General features: G+C 42.6%; 1 protein-coding gene across 1 annotated transcript; it reads right to left on the bottom strand.

The window, feature by feature from the left end:
* Positions 1 to 160: 160 nt before the first annotated feature.
* Positions 161 to 19,148, bottom strand: adamtsl2 (ADAMTS-like 2). The gene is made up of 18 exons (XM_041937755.1): positions 19,044 to 19,148; positions 16,100 to 16,242; positions 14,448 to 14,523; positions 14,035 to 14,137; positions 12,561 to 12,706; positions 11,663 to 11,786; positions 11,328 to 11,408; positions 10,947 to 11,122; positions 9,347 to 9,650; positions 7,145 to 7,508; positions 5,655 to 5,758; positions 4,930 to 5,056; positions 4,629 to 4,842; positions 3,508 to 3,663; positions 1,952 to 2,122; positions 1,309 to 1,485; positions 775 to 919; positions 161 to 288 (listed from the first exon to the last, which is right to left on the bottom strand). Exons 1-18 carry the CDS (start codon positions 19,146 to 19,148, stop codon positions 161 to 163), a joined length of 2,844 nt encoding a protein of 947 aa, XP_041793689.1.
* Positions 19,149 to 19,802: the final 654 nt, after the last annotated feature.

The following is a 19,802-nucleotide window of genomic DNA, read 5'->3' as shown; positions in this document are numbered from 1 at the left end:
AAGCTCTGCTTCTTAAAAACAAGTACGAGCTTCCAATTCTGACTTTTAGTTTCCTCCCATTGTTCACAGTAACTGTAGTACCACATGTACACAAACGTACCCATTTCTTTCCTCATGATGGAGTTAGAGTTGGGGTGGAGACAGGCTGTGCTGTCCTGGACTAGGAGGTTGGAGGTCGTACGGCGCGGCAGGAGTGGCAGCAGGCCTTGCTGTAGTACCAGTGGCTGCACAGGTTGACCTTCAGTGCCAGCAGGCAGTTGGTGGAGGGACGATCCTGGCAGCTCTCATCTGGGACACAGTTCACACATGGTGGAGTTCATGCACACGATTTCAGAGCAGTTCAATCTAAACCCAGAACCAGGTTAAGATACCTGTGGCTACCTTTGACACCAAAACAATACTGTTCATGACACATCCCTTGTCCTATGTGTTGCATTCAGTACCCATACGACCACACTATTAAGTCTGCCAGAATGTCCCAAAAAATAGTATAACAAATGCAAAAAATACCAGGCTGTCCAATCATATCCGGTCACATTTTGCAAGCATGCATGCTTTTCTGGCTGTTCCGACCCACAATCCTCTGCCCAGTCATATCGACTGAGCTGAGCTAGCCAACCATACTGCTGTTAACTACACTTAAACCTGAACTGAGACAAACTAACTGTGTTTCAGTTCACAGTTACAGACTGTTTGTGTGTGTGTGTGTGTGTGTGTGTGTGTGTGTGTGTGTGTGCATGGAAGCCTCTGGGGGCTGGCTTCCTGAGGTGTTACCTGGAGGCTCAGTGGGGCATGCCTGCAGGGTGCAGGTCTGCTTGGACACCGGTTTGGTGAGGGGGTCACAGCCTCGGACCAGCTCTCTGCCCTGGTAACACTTCACATCCCTCATCCTCACACCCACGCCACATGTCTTAGTGCACTGAGGACACACAGGACAACACTGTCGTGACACACCACTGATGGACTCAGGAAATTGATGGATTGTGGTGCAGGGATGGTTTGAAAAGTTTCAAAGGATGGTTTAATACTTTTACCTGTTTATCTGGATCTCATTGGAACAAATTGTAATTTCTGTCAGTCCAAGCTACAGTTTTCAGAGGCATTTTTCAAGACTGAAGCTGGTGAGTATTTGACACTCAAAAGATTTTTTCAACAAGCTTTAGGTGCGGCATTCATTTAGTGTGTTGAGCAACTATGACTTAGTTCATCCCTTTACAGCAGTGTGTCTTCACCCAGAGTCCTGCAAGGGAACACATCATCATCCACTCTCCATATCAGAGAGAAGTGTGTGTACCGTGTTGGCCTCACCTCAGACCAGGGGGTGGTGTACCATTTGAAGCACGGCCTCTCAAAGCAGGTGTTTTCCTCCTCGGGCTTCTCGCCACCTCCACACGCCACATCATCAAAGATCTGGAACTTTCCTGCACTGATGCCGACACACAGGACAGTCCTTCGCTTCACGCCACGACCACAGGTTGTGTTACACTGGAGACAAAAACACAATATTGTCAGTATTCAGTTCTGACTTTGTCCATCCTCTTCCAGACAACTGAAGGGACTTTCTGCATTTCAAAGTTTCTTCACACAGCCAACAAAGCGTTTTCTTGCTGATATGGAGTAGTATAAAAGTATGGGATACTCCAACCAGCCATGACAGCTTAATTTTAGACTTTATGATGTCTACAAAATGCTAACCCTAACACTCCAGAAAAGCACAAGATTTTCAATTTACAATAATATAAAACAGAGAGAAGCAGCAAATCCTCATATTTCAGATGATGAACCGCAAGAATGTTCAACATTTTTGCAAAAAAAATGACTTAACCAATAATCAGTTGTCAAAGTATTTGTTAATTCTCTGTGAATCAACACATCAACTAATTGACCAAGTGTTTCCAGTCTACTGATAAACAGGTAATTAGTTAATTTCAACACTGTGACGCGGCCTCACCCTCTCCCAGTCTTGGCTCAGCCAGTGTGGAGCACAGTCTCTCTCCCCACAAGGGTGGATGGCCAGCGGCTTGTTCTCCGCAGAGCACTGGTTCTCAGGAACCACGCGACCCTCCGGAGCCTTGCAGTACACATGACGCACCATCTTCCCCTGGCCACACGACCCCGAGCACTGCAACAATGAGGGCCAGAGGTAAAACAGGATGACCGATGATTAAGAGGAAGCAGTCCGGTAGTCATCACTGTCACCTTCAGCCAAACTTTGTCATTCAGCTCAAAGTCAAACACTGTCACATGAAGTCAAGTCAGGTTGCCTCACATCATATTAAACAAAAAGGAAGCATCACATGTAGTGAAATGGCATCATGTCACATCACATCACGTCGGAGGAAAAGACAAAACACATCATGTCACGTCACATCAGATAACATCATGTCACTTTCATTTAAAATACATCACAGGAAGTCTGATCATTCCTTTGAGCCAACACAAGTTACCAGAGTTGATTATTTACTGAATTTAAAGCACCTATTCGTGTTCTGTGGGTTATTTAGGCACCCACAGATGTTTGGTTTGACAAACATTTCGACCTATGACCCTATCAGCTGGCACACCTGCTATCTACCTGCTCATGATGATGGTTTCAAAGCAGAAATATAATAAAAAAAAAACAAACAGGACAAATAAAACCAAAATACACTGCATGCATAGATATGAGAAGCAAGAATACAGTATGATTTGGAATGTCTTTTCTCATATAATTTGGTAGAACCAATTAAAATCAACTATCAATCAATCAATCAATCAATCAAATCAATCAAAAGTAAAATCAAACTGATGCACACGTTACTCAAAGGAGTACCGACACACTCAAAGATATAATCTTTCATTTTTGATTCAAAATGTTGTTTATTTTGAGGATGTTGGTAGTTGTGATGCTTAATCCACAAAATTTACTGTATATGAGGGGGGCATAATAATACAAACACCCTCTGATTTACTGCAAGGTGTTATATTGCTTCTGCTGGACTGCACATATGCACATAATAAAACAGTAAAGCAGAATACATTAAACATGCAAAGGTGCATGTGCTCGCAGTTCGTCATTTTCTAAATGACAATAAATATTACTGATGTAACATTAGCTGTTGCATGGGGAATAATATTTTTACTTTGTGCAAAGACAATCTCATATCTGTCCATGTTTGTGCCTGGTTGGACTCCATGGTTGTAAATCAGACCTGTGAGTTTCCAGACTTAGACTTTGAATGGAACATTAGGAACTACACGTGTCTGTGCAACATAATACAAACCATAAATTCACACTGTGGCACAATAGTTTTTCACTGAAGGAAAAACAGCTGGGACAGGCAAGCTGTTCCTTTGCAAAAACACTCAAGCTCAAAAACGTTGTACCCTACAGGGTACTACTGTACCCTGGTACCAGCTAATGGTGATAAAATACAGAACACACGTATATTGTCATACTGTATATGTTATTGTCACTCATGGGCACAGGCATGCAGTGCTGTGTATATGGAAAGTAAAGACACTCACGGGCCCCCACTCGGACACGGTCCAGTGGCGTTCACAGGGCGGACCGGTACAGTTTTTGATGTTTGGTGGTTTGGTCATTGGGTCACATGGTCTGGTCTCATCAGAGCAGCGGACATCGCGAGTCACCTGGGCTTTGCGGCCACATTTAGCAGGACACTGGATCAGGGAGAGGCACACAGAGACCACCAGAGATCACCAGAACATAAACACTTGTGTCAGGATGAGTGAAGGTGAAACAGGTTTGTTATCAGGTCACTGTTGGAAAGTCAGGTTCCTTTAGAAAAGCCCACACAGTATAATATTGTTGCTGCTAAGTGAAGCCAACCTCCTGCAGTTGACTTTATTTGGAGCCATTTTTGAATCACTTTGAGAAGTTTTGCTGAAATCTGCTGGAAAAGACAAGAAACAAAGAATCTGGAGGGATAATGATTAACTTAGAAGGACAGATACATTTGTTGTCCCCAAAGCAGAACCTTGTTTCCACTGAGTGCGCACTATGGGTGCCTCCACGACATGGATACATTTACATACAGTACGTACAGAATACATCAGCTAGTGTGCTATTGTGATTAGCAAGATACAGACTTCAGCACCACAATGGCAGAAGAGAGAGAACAGCTGATTCTATCTGAATGTAGAGATGTTCAAACACTGCACTGCGCCAAAGAGAAGGAATGATCACCTAGTTGTACATGTCACTCATTTTTCTGTTTTTCAAACCTCAGTGGCTCATATCACATCAAGGTTTTTTTTGGTGTCTGGTAAGTGTCTCTGGAGAATCCATCAGTGACCACAATCAGACCACAAGCTGCTGAACCTGAGGCAGACAGGAGCGAGAGAGATGTCTGCGCTGCAAAATGACACTCCCTCTGAATGATGGAGGTTGGTTCAAAAACAATTATAAAAAGGAAAAAAAGCTGAGCAACTGGTGACAGAGAAATACATTTGCTCACATTGGCTGCAAAAAGAGGAGAATGTAGAAAAACGAATAACTGACAGTTTAATGACCTTATCAGTAGTGAACAAAGCCACAAGTACTATAAAGATGTGAAAACACACAACTCCTCTGTTTGTTTACTTGCTCTAATGTTTTATTCTCAGCAGGGGAAATCACTACGGACCTCAGTCCACTCAGCCACCTCCCATTGGGGACCGCAGGCGGGGCTCTTGCAGGGCCGTCTCTCCACAGGTCTCTCCAAGTCGGCCATGGTGCAGAGGTCACTGTAGACCGAGCTGTCCAGGCCCGGCGACAGCATCTTCCAACAGCGAACTTGACGAAACTGGAAACCCTCCCCACAGGTCCTGGAGCACTCGCTCCAGCTGCTTGCTTCCCATCTGAAAGACAAGAAGTGCAGTGCACAATGTCCTGTTAGAGAGTCTGAATAATTTCTGGTTCCTACAAATGTTTTCAGTGGATTGTACCTGGGCTGACATTCCCTCCCAATACAGAAGTCGTGGACCGGCTCTGGTCGGGTCAGAGCATCACAGTACATATCGTGGACCTCGACACCATCATAGCGAATACATGTGACGAAGGACTTTGACACTCCTGGATTGTGCGCAACAAACAACAAGCTGATGGCAAGGAAAACTTATTTATACAGAACATTTCAAACACAAGAAAACAGAACTGCATGTGCTTTATATGACAGAAGATGTTATTCTGAAATTAAACACAAACACTCACTAGCAAGAAGGTGCACACAGAAGACTCAGTTGGCAGCAGTAAAAATGGAAAGTTTGTGTTTTTAGGGATTTGGATTGTTTTAGCATATTTGTATTGTCTGTCTCTTTGTCTCTTAACCCTGTTTAAAAAATACGATGGAAATTCAGTTTATTATTCTAATTAAATTGAACACAGTTAGTATTAATGTTAATATTCACACCTGTGTTTGAGTCATAAGTCAAAATGTAAACGTACAGAAAGTGAAATTTGTAAGCACCAAATGTGCACTGCACCAAACTAGAGCCTCGGTTTGTTACAGCGACCTGGTCTGCAGTCTGTTGGGTTTAAGTTTTGATCAGATGCTGCCGATCTTCATCGGCTTTTAAGAGGGTGATGTGAATATATGATATGAGATAAGAAACTTCTGAATCCAGCAACCCATGAAGCATTATTGTGTGCGTGTGCATATGTGTGCATGTACCGATAGAGCAGGTCATGCTGCAGGGCTCCTGAGAGGAAAGTTTCCAGCGGTACATGTCAGCAGCACTCAGCTTCAGGTTCTTCTGGTAGATCCTTTGATTTCCTCTGTTACCCCCACAAACACACACACAAATGCACAAATAGACACATGCATAAACACACACACACCACAAACATATGAGGAAAGGAAAACTTGAGTAGTAGCTGTGTCAGCATTTATATCTGTGTCATGCAAATATTTAGCCATAGTCAGTGGTCAGTGTAGACGTGGATTATAATGCAGGAGTAGTTCAACATACGAATATTTTTTAATTATTCTTAAAGGATATTTAAGGATACCCATTCGTATAGATCCCGAATCACACACACACACACACACACACACACACTCACTCCTGGGCCTCAGAGGAGAGACCACAGAGTGACAGCTGATTCCCAGCCTGCATCCTGGCAGATGCACTTTGTTTTTTCATCACATCACATAAAAGTCATGTGCACATTCTTGTCATAACACCGGCTTTTCCCTCCACCTCCGCCAGCCGCCAGACGTTTATTTGAAAATCACAGCCACTTTGAGTTATACCTCGCCGGCATCTGTCCATGTAAGCCAGACTGATTCCTGCACATTATTTTCTCCCCAGAGGTGACTATATTCTGACAGCACACTCTCCCCCTCTGCATCGTATTTTTCACTTTTCTTGCAAATACCTTTATTTGTTTCTGTGTGTGGCTGTATCCACATAACCCCCCCCCCCCCCCCCCCCCCCCCCCCGCCGGTCCTCTGCTCAGCTCGTTTCCTCTCCTCTCTCTGTCTCTCAGAGGAAAGGGTGTGTCATCGTGTGTTTTATAGCTGCTGGCTGCAGAACTGGTGAAGCCGTGTTTGGACACAGAGCTGGGAAGCCAACAAGAATTATGAATATGATGAATGCAAAACTTGCCAGGTCTACCTGTCTGCCTGCCCTACAGCCTGTCTATCTACCAGTCTAACTGTCTTACTCATTGTATATGTACCTACCTGTCAGTATAGTCTGTCTCACTGCTTTACTACCTTTTCCGTCTGCCTGTCCACCTGTCTCCACAGGTCAGTCCACCTGTTTGTCAGTCTGCCTGCCTAACTGCTAAACTGTCTGTCTACCTAACTGCCTTGCTGCATGTATCTACCGTAGTCTAACTGTTTTGACAACCTGTCTGCCTTTCTGTCTAACTTCCACTTCCTCTGGCTACGTCTCTTCAGAGGAAAACAAGTGTCCACGCCGCCCAGCCTGCTTCTCGCAGAGCCTGCAGCATATTTCCCTCAGCCATCAGCAGACCCAGGGGCTTGACAATGTCTGAACATTGAGGCCCAGTGTGACCTTAACCTGAAGCCTAAGGGGAAACAGTTTTCTGTGAGCCCAAACCTGACTGAAGCTGTGAAGCGTGAACCTCTGCTGTACTTCATCTTGACGGTTTTTACCTGTGCTCTGTTGTATCACCTGGTCTCTGTTGGATTACCTGGTTCTGTTGGAGCGGCTGGAGGTCCTCCCACTGCTCTGCATTGTTTTGTTCTGGTAGGAACTGTCGCCGCTGTCGTTGCGCTTTCGCCCCAGAGTAAATTCCAGCGTGTCGTTGAGACCAAACTGCCCGTCTTGCTCCAGGCTGCTCTGGTCCACCTCTACTGGTCCCACCTCTGACGAGAACAAACTGTCTCCCTCTGTCAGCAGCTGATTGGTTGAGATGTTGATGAGCAGCTCATCTGGGCTGATTCGGCCATCCAGTAGAACCCTCCAGATGAGGTTTGGGGAGCCTGGACCCGTATCCAGGGGGCCACCAGCAGGGGCAGGGTTGGCAGTGCTGCCTGTATGACTGCTGTTTCCCTCTGATGAATCAAAGTGGAAAAATTCAGCTATGCTTGGAGAGCAAATTGATTTATCTTACAAGTACAATCTGTGATGTAGCTTTTGGTTATATTTGCACTTGAGAACGTAATTTCATATTCAACTTGGACTGGAAAACTTTGCAGCTGTTTTCTGGTCCACATTTGCTTCCTGTGGGAAGGAACACAACCAACTTTTTTCTCAATACTTCCTGTTTCTTTGTAGCTTTTGATGTCTGAACACATCATAATATGGAGAAATCAAAAGTCAAAGCCCAAATGTTGATATTCCACATAATGTAATGGAAACTAATACAACAGGCCTCCTAAAGACTCTGTTGTAAGTCGCCTTTTTGAATTGTACAAAATTATACTCAAACAGGTTTATATGCATCAAAGTAACCTGACCATTGTCTGCTTTCTGCAGTAAACTGGTATCTTGTAGGTCATGTTAAAGTAGTTTTGGTGTTTGGCGCCATTGCGGCCAAACCAAAACTTATTTAAATCCACAGAATTTTACTTTAAATTGTTATAAAGACTGAAAGTTTCCACAAATACCAAACCCATCAGGCTGAATTTTGGAGGAATGTGTACAAATTGATGCACAAGATATCTCTAATATTTAAATTTGATGTTACCCTTCGTATCATCGAAAAACATAGGAATTTGTGTGTGTGTGTGTGTGTGTGTGTGAACATTTTTCACTCAGTGTAAACATTATTGAACTTATTGAATGTTCAGACATTGTCAAGAGTTAGAACAAGATGGTACTTAAACAATTATTTCAACAATGTTAAAGCTGCTTAGGTGGTAACGAGAGGGGAAAACTGTGTATAGTATAAGCATCACAATGGTAAGATTTATTCACATGCTGCTCTATGGCAGTCTATTGTATGGAATGCAATGTAAGCATAGCTAATAAACTTGCATTTCATGTAAAAGAATATTACATTTGTCTTGTGGAAACTTGTGATTGATACATTTAACAAAATAACGATGTAAATTTTTTAGTGGAAATTTCAAAAACAGATTAACTCAGTCCAAACTGTCTCAGTCAGTGCTCAGTATCTGGTCAGTAGACATCAGCCTTTGTGAAGAGTGTATGGTGAGCCTTTCAACCACCTCTCCATCGCATCTCACCACCCACAGCGGTGGTGTAATGGCCTCTACAGTCAGCTGAGTGAGCTGAGAGCCCGCAGCAAGGCCATTACCGCTCATGTTTGTGATGCAGCCATTTTCAGCAGGAGAAAAACACCACCAACTCTGAATTTTTCATCTGCCGCTGATCCTCTTTATGTGTCTGTACCATGAATAATGCAGAGCTCCAAAGGGCCATGTCACAGACACACAGAAAGAGAGCCAGATAGAGGATCAGCTGTAAAATCTGACCTATTTTGTCTCATCTGCCAATGGGCCACTGAACCAATTTCTGATTTATTCTCTATCTTACTTTCTCTTGCTTTCAGCTCCTTTTCCTTTCCAACATAGTCTTAATCTCTCTCGCTTTCTTTCTTGAGGAGCCAAGCCAATATATGAGGAGGGACCATTTATCTTCTAACAGATATATAGATATTGGCATATATGTCAGCTGACAAGAAATAAAAAAATACAGTACAGAAATAGAATAGATAAGTTTAAGGTCATTTGGAAATAGTGTCAACCTGACACTGCAGCACTCATAGCACTGAAGTAATTTTTTCAATGCCAAACCTTCAGTGCTTTTCTGTTTGATATCATTGTAAATTGAATATCTTTTAGGTTTCAGACTGCTTTCTTCTTTCATAAATGTTTAATATACAAAACACCACAAACAGATCTTAAGTGTTATAAAGAGTCCCTACCTGAAAATTTTGGGGCAGCTGCTCCATCCTGGTCACAGTCAATGGCTGCTGTCTCCTCGTACACCTCGTTGGTCTCTTGGCCCTTCTGACCCTCTGCTCCTCCTGGTTCCAACTGGCCATCAGGGGCTGCCTGGTCATAAATACTGCTGTTAGGGGCTAGCGGACCCCCCACCTCCACAGAAATCTCTCCGGCTGAGGTGTCTGATCCGGTGTAGACTGGAGGAGGTGGGACGGGTGGTAGGGAGTCTCGGAGGACGGTGTATTCGTATGTAATGTACGGTGTGCGGCCGTTCTGGTTCCACACCTGAGTGTTAAGAGGACAGTCAAGTCAAGGGTAGGTTAGGTTATACACATTTAAAACAATGTATTAAGATGTAAATGAGCAGCGTACCATAGGACTTGCAGTATTGATTGCAGGGTTATTGTATTAAATTCCATTACATACATGTTGTGTGCTGAACGTAGCTGACTTTACACTATTAGCTCTAATAGGTGAGTCTGCCAGACCACTACAGATTAGATGTCTGTGACATCTTATGTGATCATAAAGCCTGATGACAAAAACTCATTGTTAGCAGAGATGAACCAGTGGAGTCACAGAATGCATTAAGGAGGATCTCTGGGTTCCAGCATCCTGCAGAGATATATCAAACCTATCCTGTGACATGGGCACTATTAGGGATTTATGTCCACTGTTGGAACACAAGGCATGTACTCAATCAACTCAAGACACAGACTTACTATAATGTCTGCATTACATTGACATCTTAGACATTTGGCAGGCACTCTTCAAAAGGAGATGATACACACATTTTGGGTATCTCTGATGTTCTACAGAGCCTGAGCTGCAACAACATCACAGCATCCTGTTGCCAGGAAACATTCTGAGCTTTTTGTTGCTGCAAGTGCTGGCAGTCTCCACTGGAGACTCCAGAAAAAAAAAAAAAAAAACTGCCTCATGAGTCAGTAGTCTAAATCAAAGTGACCTTTATTAAGTTCAAGAGTTAAGAACAGTAGCCCAAAGCTTTAATTTGTGGGCTTCTTATTTTACGATTAGTTTAATAAGACTGCTGAGGCCTCAACAACAAATACTCCCTTTTTTCTGTAATTTATGCGGTTTTGGAGAACCTTTAGATGAATATTACAGTGTGATGATGATCTTCTTCACAGACACCCGCAAAGAAACTTAACTAAACAAAGTGGTGTAGATGAGTAACACTATTAACAAGAGGGCTTTCTGCATCACCCACTGGCCTTTAAAGAGTACTCCACCAATTTAGCGTTGCGCTGCTATAACATTGTTGGACGCACAATGGACAATTTAAACAACAAAAATTGATGGAGCGGAGCCAGAGATATGTTTTTTTTTCCATGCATTCCTTTTCCTTTTTGACAGTTTTCAAGGATTTCTGGGGGGCATTTTACTTGTATTTGATAGCAATAAGACTCATGAGAGAGAGAGAGAGAAGAAGCTCAAACTGGTGTGGTGAGTTGCTGTAGTCACTGCATGTATGTGACATAACATGCACACACTCTATTGAACCGTTACAGGTCAATGTGGAGTTCAAGCGAGCGATTATGAGGAAGAAGGTTGGTGTACCAGAATATTGATGGCCTGGTCAATAGGACCTTTGGCTACGATGTACTCGATCCCGGTCTCGTACACATCCATGGGCCGGCGGTACTTGAAAACAGTTCCTGCTGCGTGGAAGTTCTGGGGACTGTCCACCTTGTAGGCCCCATTAAAGAAGAAGTTGCCTGCCTGGTCGGTCACAGCTGGAGAACAATATCAATGGGAAAACTATGAGAGGCACAAAACACACTGGAAACTCTGGTTTGAGTCAAAAATGTCCTGCCTTTTCTCCATCAAGCTACAAGTAGACATTAAACATTTGAAAGAGAGTTAATTGTTAATTGTTGCAAAGTTGTCTTTTGTGAGTATGTGTGTTAGTACGCATGCAGGAAAATAGAAAGCACTCACCTAGAACATCAGCTGACTTCTTCCTCTCAATGATCTGGATGTCCCATGATCCCTCAGGGATTTGAGTGATGAAAGAGTAACCTTGATGATAGGAAACAGAAAAAGGTCAGTGTCAGCTGCTTTTTGATTTTTCCTTTTTATTTAATTTCATGTTGTTGATTTAACTAGGAATATTGTTCTGATCAATCCTAAGGGCTTTAATCATTTGAATTTCTCACTAAATCTTTGGGTGTATATTAGAGAGAAACCCAGACAATAAAATTCAGATCTAGTGATGAGAGTATTAAAATTGTTTGTGGGTGGACAGCATGGGACAACTGAACACAGAGGCTCACCCAGCGTCATGGCCCCACGGCGGAAGTTCCCGGTGACTCTGCTGCAGCTGCTGCCGTCGCCCTGACAAACCCCACACTTATCCAACGTGTTGGAGGAAAACAATACTCCATCACATCCAATGGGCTGTGCAGCAAAGCAGAAAGTGGAAGAAGAGAAAATAACATTGAATAAAAATATTTTATAATTCATACAGAAAGTAATGGAATAACATCGTGTAACAGTTCCTGGTGCTACATAATCTGCCTGCAGCCTTTGCAGCCTCACAAACTAAACATCAATAAGAAAAGAATTCTAAAATGGACAAACACAAACAGACAATTGTTGTGCTAATTCGTGTCTAAAACTGTTTTGCACACTCTATTTCACCGAACATGACTACTCTTGGTAAAAATAGTTTTGATGGAACTTGACAGGGGTGCTGGCGAATAAATCATTGCTCTATCTCAAGAAAATGCAGTAAAGAACTACAGGGGAAACCATGGCTCAAACTAGTAGTCAAGTATTGTGTATGCCAACAGAAGAATTTTGTGTACATAAAGCTGGTATCACAACAGCAGGCATTTTAAGGGTACAGTATTATAAAAACTCACAAAAAAGCAGTGTGCATTTAATTTTGAGATCCCAATGACCTAAGGCAGCTGCTTGTGGTTTCTCTTGTTGTTCTTTTTAGGTACAAGATACTCAGTCAGTTTTAAGGATATTTTGTAACTTTGCACCTCTTTCACTTTCATTGTTTGTCAGGAAGAATTGATGCTTCTGCAGCAGCTTCCTCCCTGTGGGTTTGTTGGTCATACATACTTGGCACGGTGCTTTCAGCGGTGCTGAAAACTCGAAGTGCAGTGAAACTGTTCAAGGGGAAGTAAAACAGGGACAAAGAAAGGAAGATGCTGGACTCACCTCACACTTACCATCCACGCAGACGCCGCGGTAACTGCTGTATTTGCAGGAAGTGCCGTCTCGCGCTGTCACCATCAGTTGCCTCTGGCCATCGGTGGTGGTGCAGTGGAGGTCGCAGGGGTTACTGGAGATGTGAACGTAGTCATCTGGAGAGCAGCACAGGTCAAAGGTCACTGTCTTAGAAAGACTAACACTGGCAATAAAATACTTTACTCAGATACTGCTTTTACCAACATATTCCTATTCACTGCTCCTAGTGCAACTATTACTCCTACTACAACTGCCATTATTGCTACTAGTCTGTCCTGATTATTTCTGTTAACTGCTGCTATTTGTGTATCACTGTTACTTCAGCCAGAAGCATTACCACTGCTATTATAGCTTAATGTCATTACACACAAACTGTTCAGAAAAAATGGCTACAATCCATCCTCCATTCCTGTTTTAGCTAACTGACTGACAAAATAAAATCTGGAGGATAATCCTCTATCAGTGATGCGACACCAGTAGTGCTGTTTGGCCAGGTCTCAACGAAAAACATTAAATGCAAATTCTTTTCAGTTGTCAAACCATTAAATAAAAAGGATTTGTTAGCGAATGATCTGACTTAAAAAGGGCTAATTTTAGTTGTAGGGATTCTGTGACAGGAGAGGAGACTGACTGTGGCTGGAAACAGACAAATATAAGATTACTGAGACAGATACCAGATGGTCTGTAATTGCTGCAATGTGTTTGACCATGCCACCCTGTTTAAGATCACCAGTATGTTTAAGGAAGCCGCACGGTGTCCACCTCATTTCTGATAGACGCCTGAGTGATGATGTCTGTGGTTATTGGTGGTTAATAGTTCCCCAATTTGACTGAGCTTCAGTGTGCCAGTTTGACCCAAGTCCTTGATTGATGACGGTAGTGGAGGTGGGGAGGGGGGATGTTGGGCCCCTGGAGAATGTGCTGAAGAGGGGGAAGAAGGAGGTTGGCTCCCTGACTGGGGCAGAGACGTCCTCTGAATGCCTTGAGTAATGCGAAGCAGAGCTTATTTGCTGAAAACAGGTGTCTGCTGCAGCTGGAAACAGTAAATGTGCTGTGACACCAAAACTATGAGCTGAAAAAGGATTAAAACACAGCACAGCACACAGCGACCAACCACCTGCTCAGTGTCCACTGTGTTTTGTTGTTAATGTCAAAACTAAATGAATAAATAAAATTAAAACAAATGCATTAATAAAAAATAATTTCAGATATTAATTAATAGGTTTTAAAACAGGATACTGCATTAAAAGGCTGATACATCTGAAAAGAGATAAAACCATGAAAGGATATCAGGAGACAACATTTGTCTTAAGAAGTCAGACAACGGATGGCACTGTTTTGGGTGCAGAGCATGCTGAAGTTCAGAAAGCACAGACCTCAGTCACCTCTGGTCTGTTTAACAGGGTAATGAGAAGCTGTCGAGGCATTTTATGGGTGTTATTACCAGGATACAGAGGTTTCCACTGGTAGTTCCTCCCATTGTAAAGCTGAGAGTTGAAGGACCAGCACTGCTCCTCTCTGAAGCTCCTCCCAGTGGCAGGACATTCCTGCAGAGCAGAAAGACAACACAGACCATTAAAAGAGGTCTTTTTCACACATATTAAGGCTCGTTTTTACAGTATGTTGTACAAATAAATTCTTTTTAAGCGTTTATTTGCGCTGAGATGGTTTTCTGAGAATGCATAATTATTCTGAGCCCCGCCCGGCTTCACTTTCAAACAGCTACACACAGTCAAGCCTGGAGGCTGCCCGCCGCAACCACAGTCCTCCGCTGTCAGCCAGTCAGAGGGACTGTGTTTGTTTTAACACATATGTGAAATAAAGTGATGAGAAATTAACTGGAAGTCTGTGACTCACTTTAATGTTGCAGAGATGATATTTCTTAGCAGTTCCTGTACAGGTCATGTTGTCCTTCCCGGCAGCAACTTTCTTTCTTTGGATAGAAAGCACACATTTGGGAAAAAAAGTGATTAGATATAAATGATAATGAAACATAATAAGCTTTCAGGTTAAGATGCATGTTGTGTGAACTTAAAGTGCAGTTCACCCCAAATATACTGATCTACTAAATTAATCTACTTTATTATTATTATTATTATTATTATTATTATTATTATTATTATTTTACCGCCAAAATCATCCTGTAGTGCGAGGGGTTCACAGACATAGTCTTAATGTTCCTCGATTTTGAATTGAAATCCTGTAATGTGAAAGTAACAGTGATGCAATATTGGGCAGAAACCTGCAATTGTCAATGAGAACGAGCGGACTGGGATGCGACGCCTCCGGCTTGAGATGCTAAATGTATAAGCAATGTTGATTCCAACTTCTCAGTCATGACTTCATTCACAACTTTCTCTTTTGTTTTTCGGTTAGTACACACACAAGAGCAGCCAGCTGATGACAGCAGTCCGCCTCCATGTTTGTTTTCTTCTGAAGTCATGTTCAATCATGCAAATTTCTGTAAGAAGTCCCTGGAATCAGCACTCTGGAATTGTTTAGTATAAAGTGTGTGGTCCTGCATCTTGACAGAATTGTCTGGTGTGTACATTCTTAGAATTAAAACATGAAAAATAGGTTAAATCTGTCATTATGTTTGTGGTCTTGCATGTTTTAAAAATCAGTTGAAATTTGAAAAACCTCTGGTGTCCACAAGGCATAAAACATTCAGCTGTCAAGTTCCAAACAATATCATCTCATTTTCTTGATTGCAGTAAATAGTTACTGTTTCCCCCATTGAAATATAATCCTTCATACCTTTGTTTTAATGCATGAGTGTGCAAGTAGAGGGTGCAAGTACACACATGTGCTGGTACACGAATGTGCTTAAGCATCCATTCCTGTTACTGCAAGTATAACCTCTGAGCATGTGAATGAGTTCATACATATACAGTATGCATAATTGTGCCTACGACCTGCCCAGGGTGTCCCCTGCCTTCGCCCGAGAGATGGCTGGGATAGACTCGTGACCCTGCAAAGGATTCAGCGGTGTATAGATAATGGATGGATAATTGTGCCAATGTTTATATATGTATGAATTATTTTTGTTGTGGGGACAAAGATCTGCTCAGTCAGATTGTGAAAACTCAATGCCATCTGAGGACAACAAGCTGGGTTTGTAGTGGAGCTAGATGAAGCCTGGTGCATCTCATACTGAGGTTAAAGTGCACTTGTGTGTCTGTATGAAACACTGAGGGGAGTGATGAAGCATCTGTATGTGACACCCTGGCAATGAAACTGGGCTATTCCATCTATTGTTATACATTTTGTTTGTCTCATGTATTTATTTGAGGAAGCTTACAGTATCCTCATTGTTCCACAAAGATCTTGTGTGTGGATGTTTTGCTAACACTGTTCTTTAATTAAAAACTTTGGGTAACCCTGATTTAGATCATAAAATGTACAGAAGTACAAATCTGTTTGTGTGTGTGTGTGTGTGTGTGTGTGTGTGTGTGTGTGTATGTGCGTGTGTGTGTATGTCTCTGTGTGCATTGTGCAGACGGACTGACCTCTGTTTGAGGCAGTGTCTCTCCTGTGACATCACTCCCCCTCCACAGGTACGAGTGCAGGCCGTCCACTTGGCCCACTCCCCCCACCAGTAAGTGGTCACCTCCAGCTCCTCCTCCAGACTGTTCGACGCCACGCCATCCTCCTGAAAACACACACATGCATACACACACAAACACACACACACAAACACACGCACATGCACACGCACACAAACAGTTGTGGTTCAACTGGCAGTTGTAGTAGTAGCATTAGTCATATTAACAGCATTAAGACCAATGAAGAAGCAGCTGTTTGTGTTTATGATGCATCTGAATCTGCCAATATTTTCAGACACACCAAACCTTTTCAGCTCAAATAGCGAATCAAGTTCAAGTTTATTTGGCCCACACACCACCAGGGACTATGTGATGAATCCATCAGAATATCTCTGCACGACCATAGCCAAAACATAGCCTTGAGCCCTGAGGCTGGGTTTTACATGGGCCACAACTGGGCTACAATTCAGCCTATATTTCTATGACCAGACCTGTTTCCCAAACAGCAGGTTGCTTTGTTTCGTTGCATGTTGGGGATATTTGGTCCAGAATCTCAATTCTGTCATAATCCCACTAATTATTCTCATACGGACTGGTTCCTTTTTTTTAAACCTTTATATCTGCAGAAACTTCACTTATGACCACTGATGCTGACCACAGTACTGATGCTATAACTGGCCAATAAGTACCTAAAGTCAACCATATTTTGGCCATCTGCCATTGCAGTTAGAGTAGTTATGGGTAAAACAAGCTAAAGTAGCAGTAGCAGCTGAGTCAGCAGTAGAAAGTAGTTGTTAAAGCATTAATGGGAGTAGTACAAAAACAGTAGTGGTGGTAGCAGCTGCAGCTGTAGTAGTTATGGACATAATGGTCGCAGTAAATGTAGAATTAGTACAAGCTGTTGTGGAAGTAAAAGCAGTCTAGTATTTGTTGGAGAATAAATGTGGGTAGTGTTAGTAACAGTGTCTGCAGTTGCAGTAATTGTAACAGTTTTAGTATTCCTCTGAGTAAAACTGCTCAACAATGACTGGACCGTTAGGACCGAGTGCATCAGAGCCGAACAGAATGACAGTAAATGAGCATTGGAGTGTTTTGTACTGGGGCTCCAATGTGTGAAGACAGTCAGCATTTCAAACATTCCTGATATGCGGGAGCAGCACTAATTCAGGCCGATGGCTTCATTCAGACAGATTCATCAGAGTGACCGCTAGAATGTGCACTGAGCTCCTTCTAAAGGTGTGAGATAGAGCAGCTGCGAGAGAAGGCGAGAGACACTGGAAATACCAGACATAGAGTGTAAGTGAGAGAGAGACAGGGAGAGAGACAGATGGGCACAGAGAGAGAGAGAGAGAGAGAGAGAGACAGAAGAGAGTTGGGGTAGAAAGATGACCGGCAGACCAGGGTGACAGCAACTCATCGCAGTGGTCAGATGACTTTTTTTAAGTTAGTATTTACACTTTGCAGGTGATTTCTTTTTTAGTTTTCTTGTGAGGGCAGCAACATAAAAAAAATCCACTTGTCCATGTTAGTGTTTAAAGTCATTTAACATGATAACATTAACATGCCTCTTAATGACAGAGTCTTCCAAGCAGATGGACCTCCTCTCCTATTGAGCTCTGTATGTACCTTTGGTGTAAACAAGAGTGGGAAGTCCTGAGACTGCAGCTGTAGTTTGACATTTGAGGTGCAAGTAAATATGGAAGCTGCCTCATGATATCCCTCTAAATGAAGGAGTAAATTTCCATTAACTAGCTTTATTGCAAGAGACACCTGTAAAAGTGTAAATTTTGCAAGACATCATGTAGATGAATTAATTAATTTCTGCTCCCTGCTTAGAGAACAGGCTCAAAACACAAGGATGATCAATAATAAAGCAACTAATTATGTTAGTGTAACTGACTCATTTAGTTACCGGCTGGTCAAAGTACTCAAGTACAAGTAGCAATATTTCCATTGACACCTTTGTTGTATAACCATGTTCTTAAACTTTGGCACAAAGGGTGGGATGACCAGGCAGACATAGAGATGTAAGTGATCAATGGTGAGCTTGCAGCACTATGTATTCTTCACTGTATTCTGATTTGAAAATGCTGACTCCATTGTCTGGTCTTACTATGATGATTTCTGCTCATTCAGGTTTGTGATTCTTTCCTCCATACTCCAACATGGGCATGAATTAGTATTTCTCAGTCTACTCATCCTTGCCTGCCAGTTTTCACCATCAACCTCTCTTTTCTTTGCATTGACTGGTTTTGAACATTTTCAATCCACACTGCTGCCTCTGACAGCAAAGCCTGCTAAATGCAGCATCATCTGAAAGGTGAACAGTGACATGATTGCAGTGTTTCACTCCCAAGCAGCCCAGTTAACAGTCCGGATTAAAAGACTATATCAGTCATAGAGTGTTTCTATCACTGGCTTTTCGACAAAGTTTAATAACGTGGTTGTACTTTTGTATCTGGGGATTGTACCCCCGGATGCAGTGATGGCTCCTGTGCACACGGACAAGTGAGGTAACAGCTGCTAGCCTGTTTACCCTTCGCAACCAGGTTAGTGTTAAGGTAACTTGACATTTTCAGCGCAGATTATCTTGTAGTTTGCTAACTCGGAGGTTATTGTTGTTGTTTCACATAAGGACAGGTATTTTGAAAACTCTAGGCTGACGCCACAGTCTACATCCTGTGAGTCCGACGATTGCTGCGTAAAACCTTAGATCTAGTCTTTTGTCCTGTAATTCACCAAAACACTGCATGCTGGATGGTAAGAGATCAACCTTACACGTCAGAATACTTCGACAGCTCATCATCACAATCCAGTGTAAGGATTTCATGTTTGTTAAACAACCATAAACACTGTAAGTCATCAGTATTTTTCCATAACGTTGGGGTGTTTCCTGTGTGTTGCGTACCTGCAGCCCCCTGGTGGACAGGTTCCCTACTGACACTGCCAGTGTCAGGAAGCCCAGGAGGACCACGCACGTCTCCCCGCACTGTTCCAGTGACCACACCCTCATCCTGGTTAATCAGAGAGAACGAGAGAGACAGAAAGACAGGTTTAAAATATGTACAAAAATGTATATCCGGTGGTAAGAAACTGAACCTCAACCAGCTCCACCAGGCACTGTTATTGAGCTCTGACCCTTGTGGAGAATGTATTATTTGATTTCTAGTCTGACAGACGAACATCTCTCAAGTCTGTAAACCAGATTAGAAAATACTGGGACCCTTGATGCTCACTAAACAGCTTAAAAACCATCAGAGAAGAGAAAAGAGAGAGAAAAATGTTGGGAAGGTACAGTGCGATGTTTCTGACTAAATCTTGTGTCCTGCTTGTGATGAAAGACCATCAACTGCCAGAAATCAGCAACCTCTAAAGTGCTCAAAACTCAGACCAACATCATACACGTGACAGTTTTCACCAAACACAGAGCCGTCCACTGTAAGATTAATGTCGAGAACATCGTCCAGAAACCCATCTGTGTTTCTAGATGGAAGCACCCAGCGATGAGTCTTTAACAAAGGCTGAAGGATATGAAGAGAAATATCATGACCACTAATGAGTTCTTGTGGCATTAAAAACCCACGTCAAGGCACTTATGTGAATTGTGGATTAAAACATACTGCTGAGACATGTGGGTGTTTTTTCATGTCTTTTCCCTCTCCAAATT

The sequence above is a fragment of the Chelmon rostratus genome, chromosome 5 (genome assembly GCF_017976325.1).
Source record: "Chelmon rostratus isolate fCheRos1 chromosome 5, fCheRos1.pri, whole genome shotgun sequence".
Classification (NCBI taxonomy): Eukaryota; Metazoa; Chordata; class Actinopteri; order Chaetodontiformes; family Chaetodontidae; genus Chelmon; species Chelmon rostratus.
This window is presented reverse-complemented; position numbering and strand designations above follow the sequence as displayed.

What these genes read in the sequence shown, in the direction of transcription:
- adamtsl2 (XM_041937755.1), bottom strand. Translation starts at nt 19,148, where the DNA reads ATGAGGGTGTGGTCACTGGAACAGTGCGGGGAGACGTGCGTGGTCCTC. An exon ending in AGACACTGCCTCAAACAGAG is followed by an intron (nt 14,524 to 16,099) that starts GTCAGTCCGTCT and finishes TTCTATCCAAAG; the next exon opens with AAAGAAAGTTGCTGCCGGGA. An exon ending in CAGCATGACCTGCTCTATCG is followed by an intron (nt 5,057 to 5,654) that starts GTACATGCACAC and finishes CGCACAATCCAG; the next exon opens with GAGTGTCAAAGTCCTTCGTC.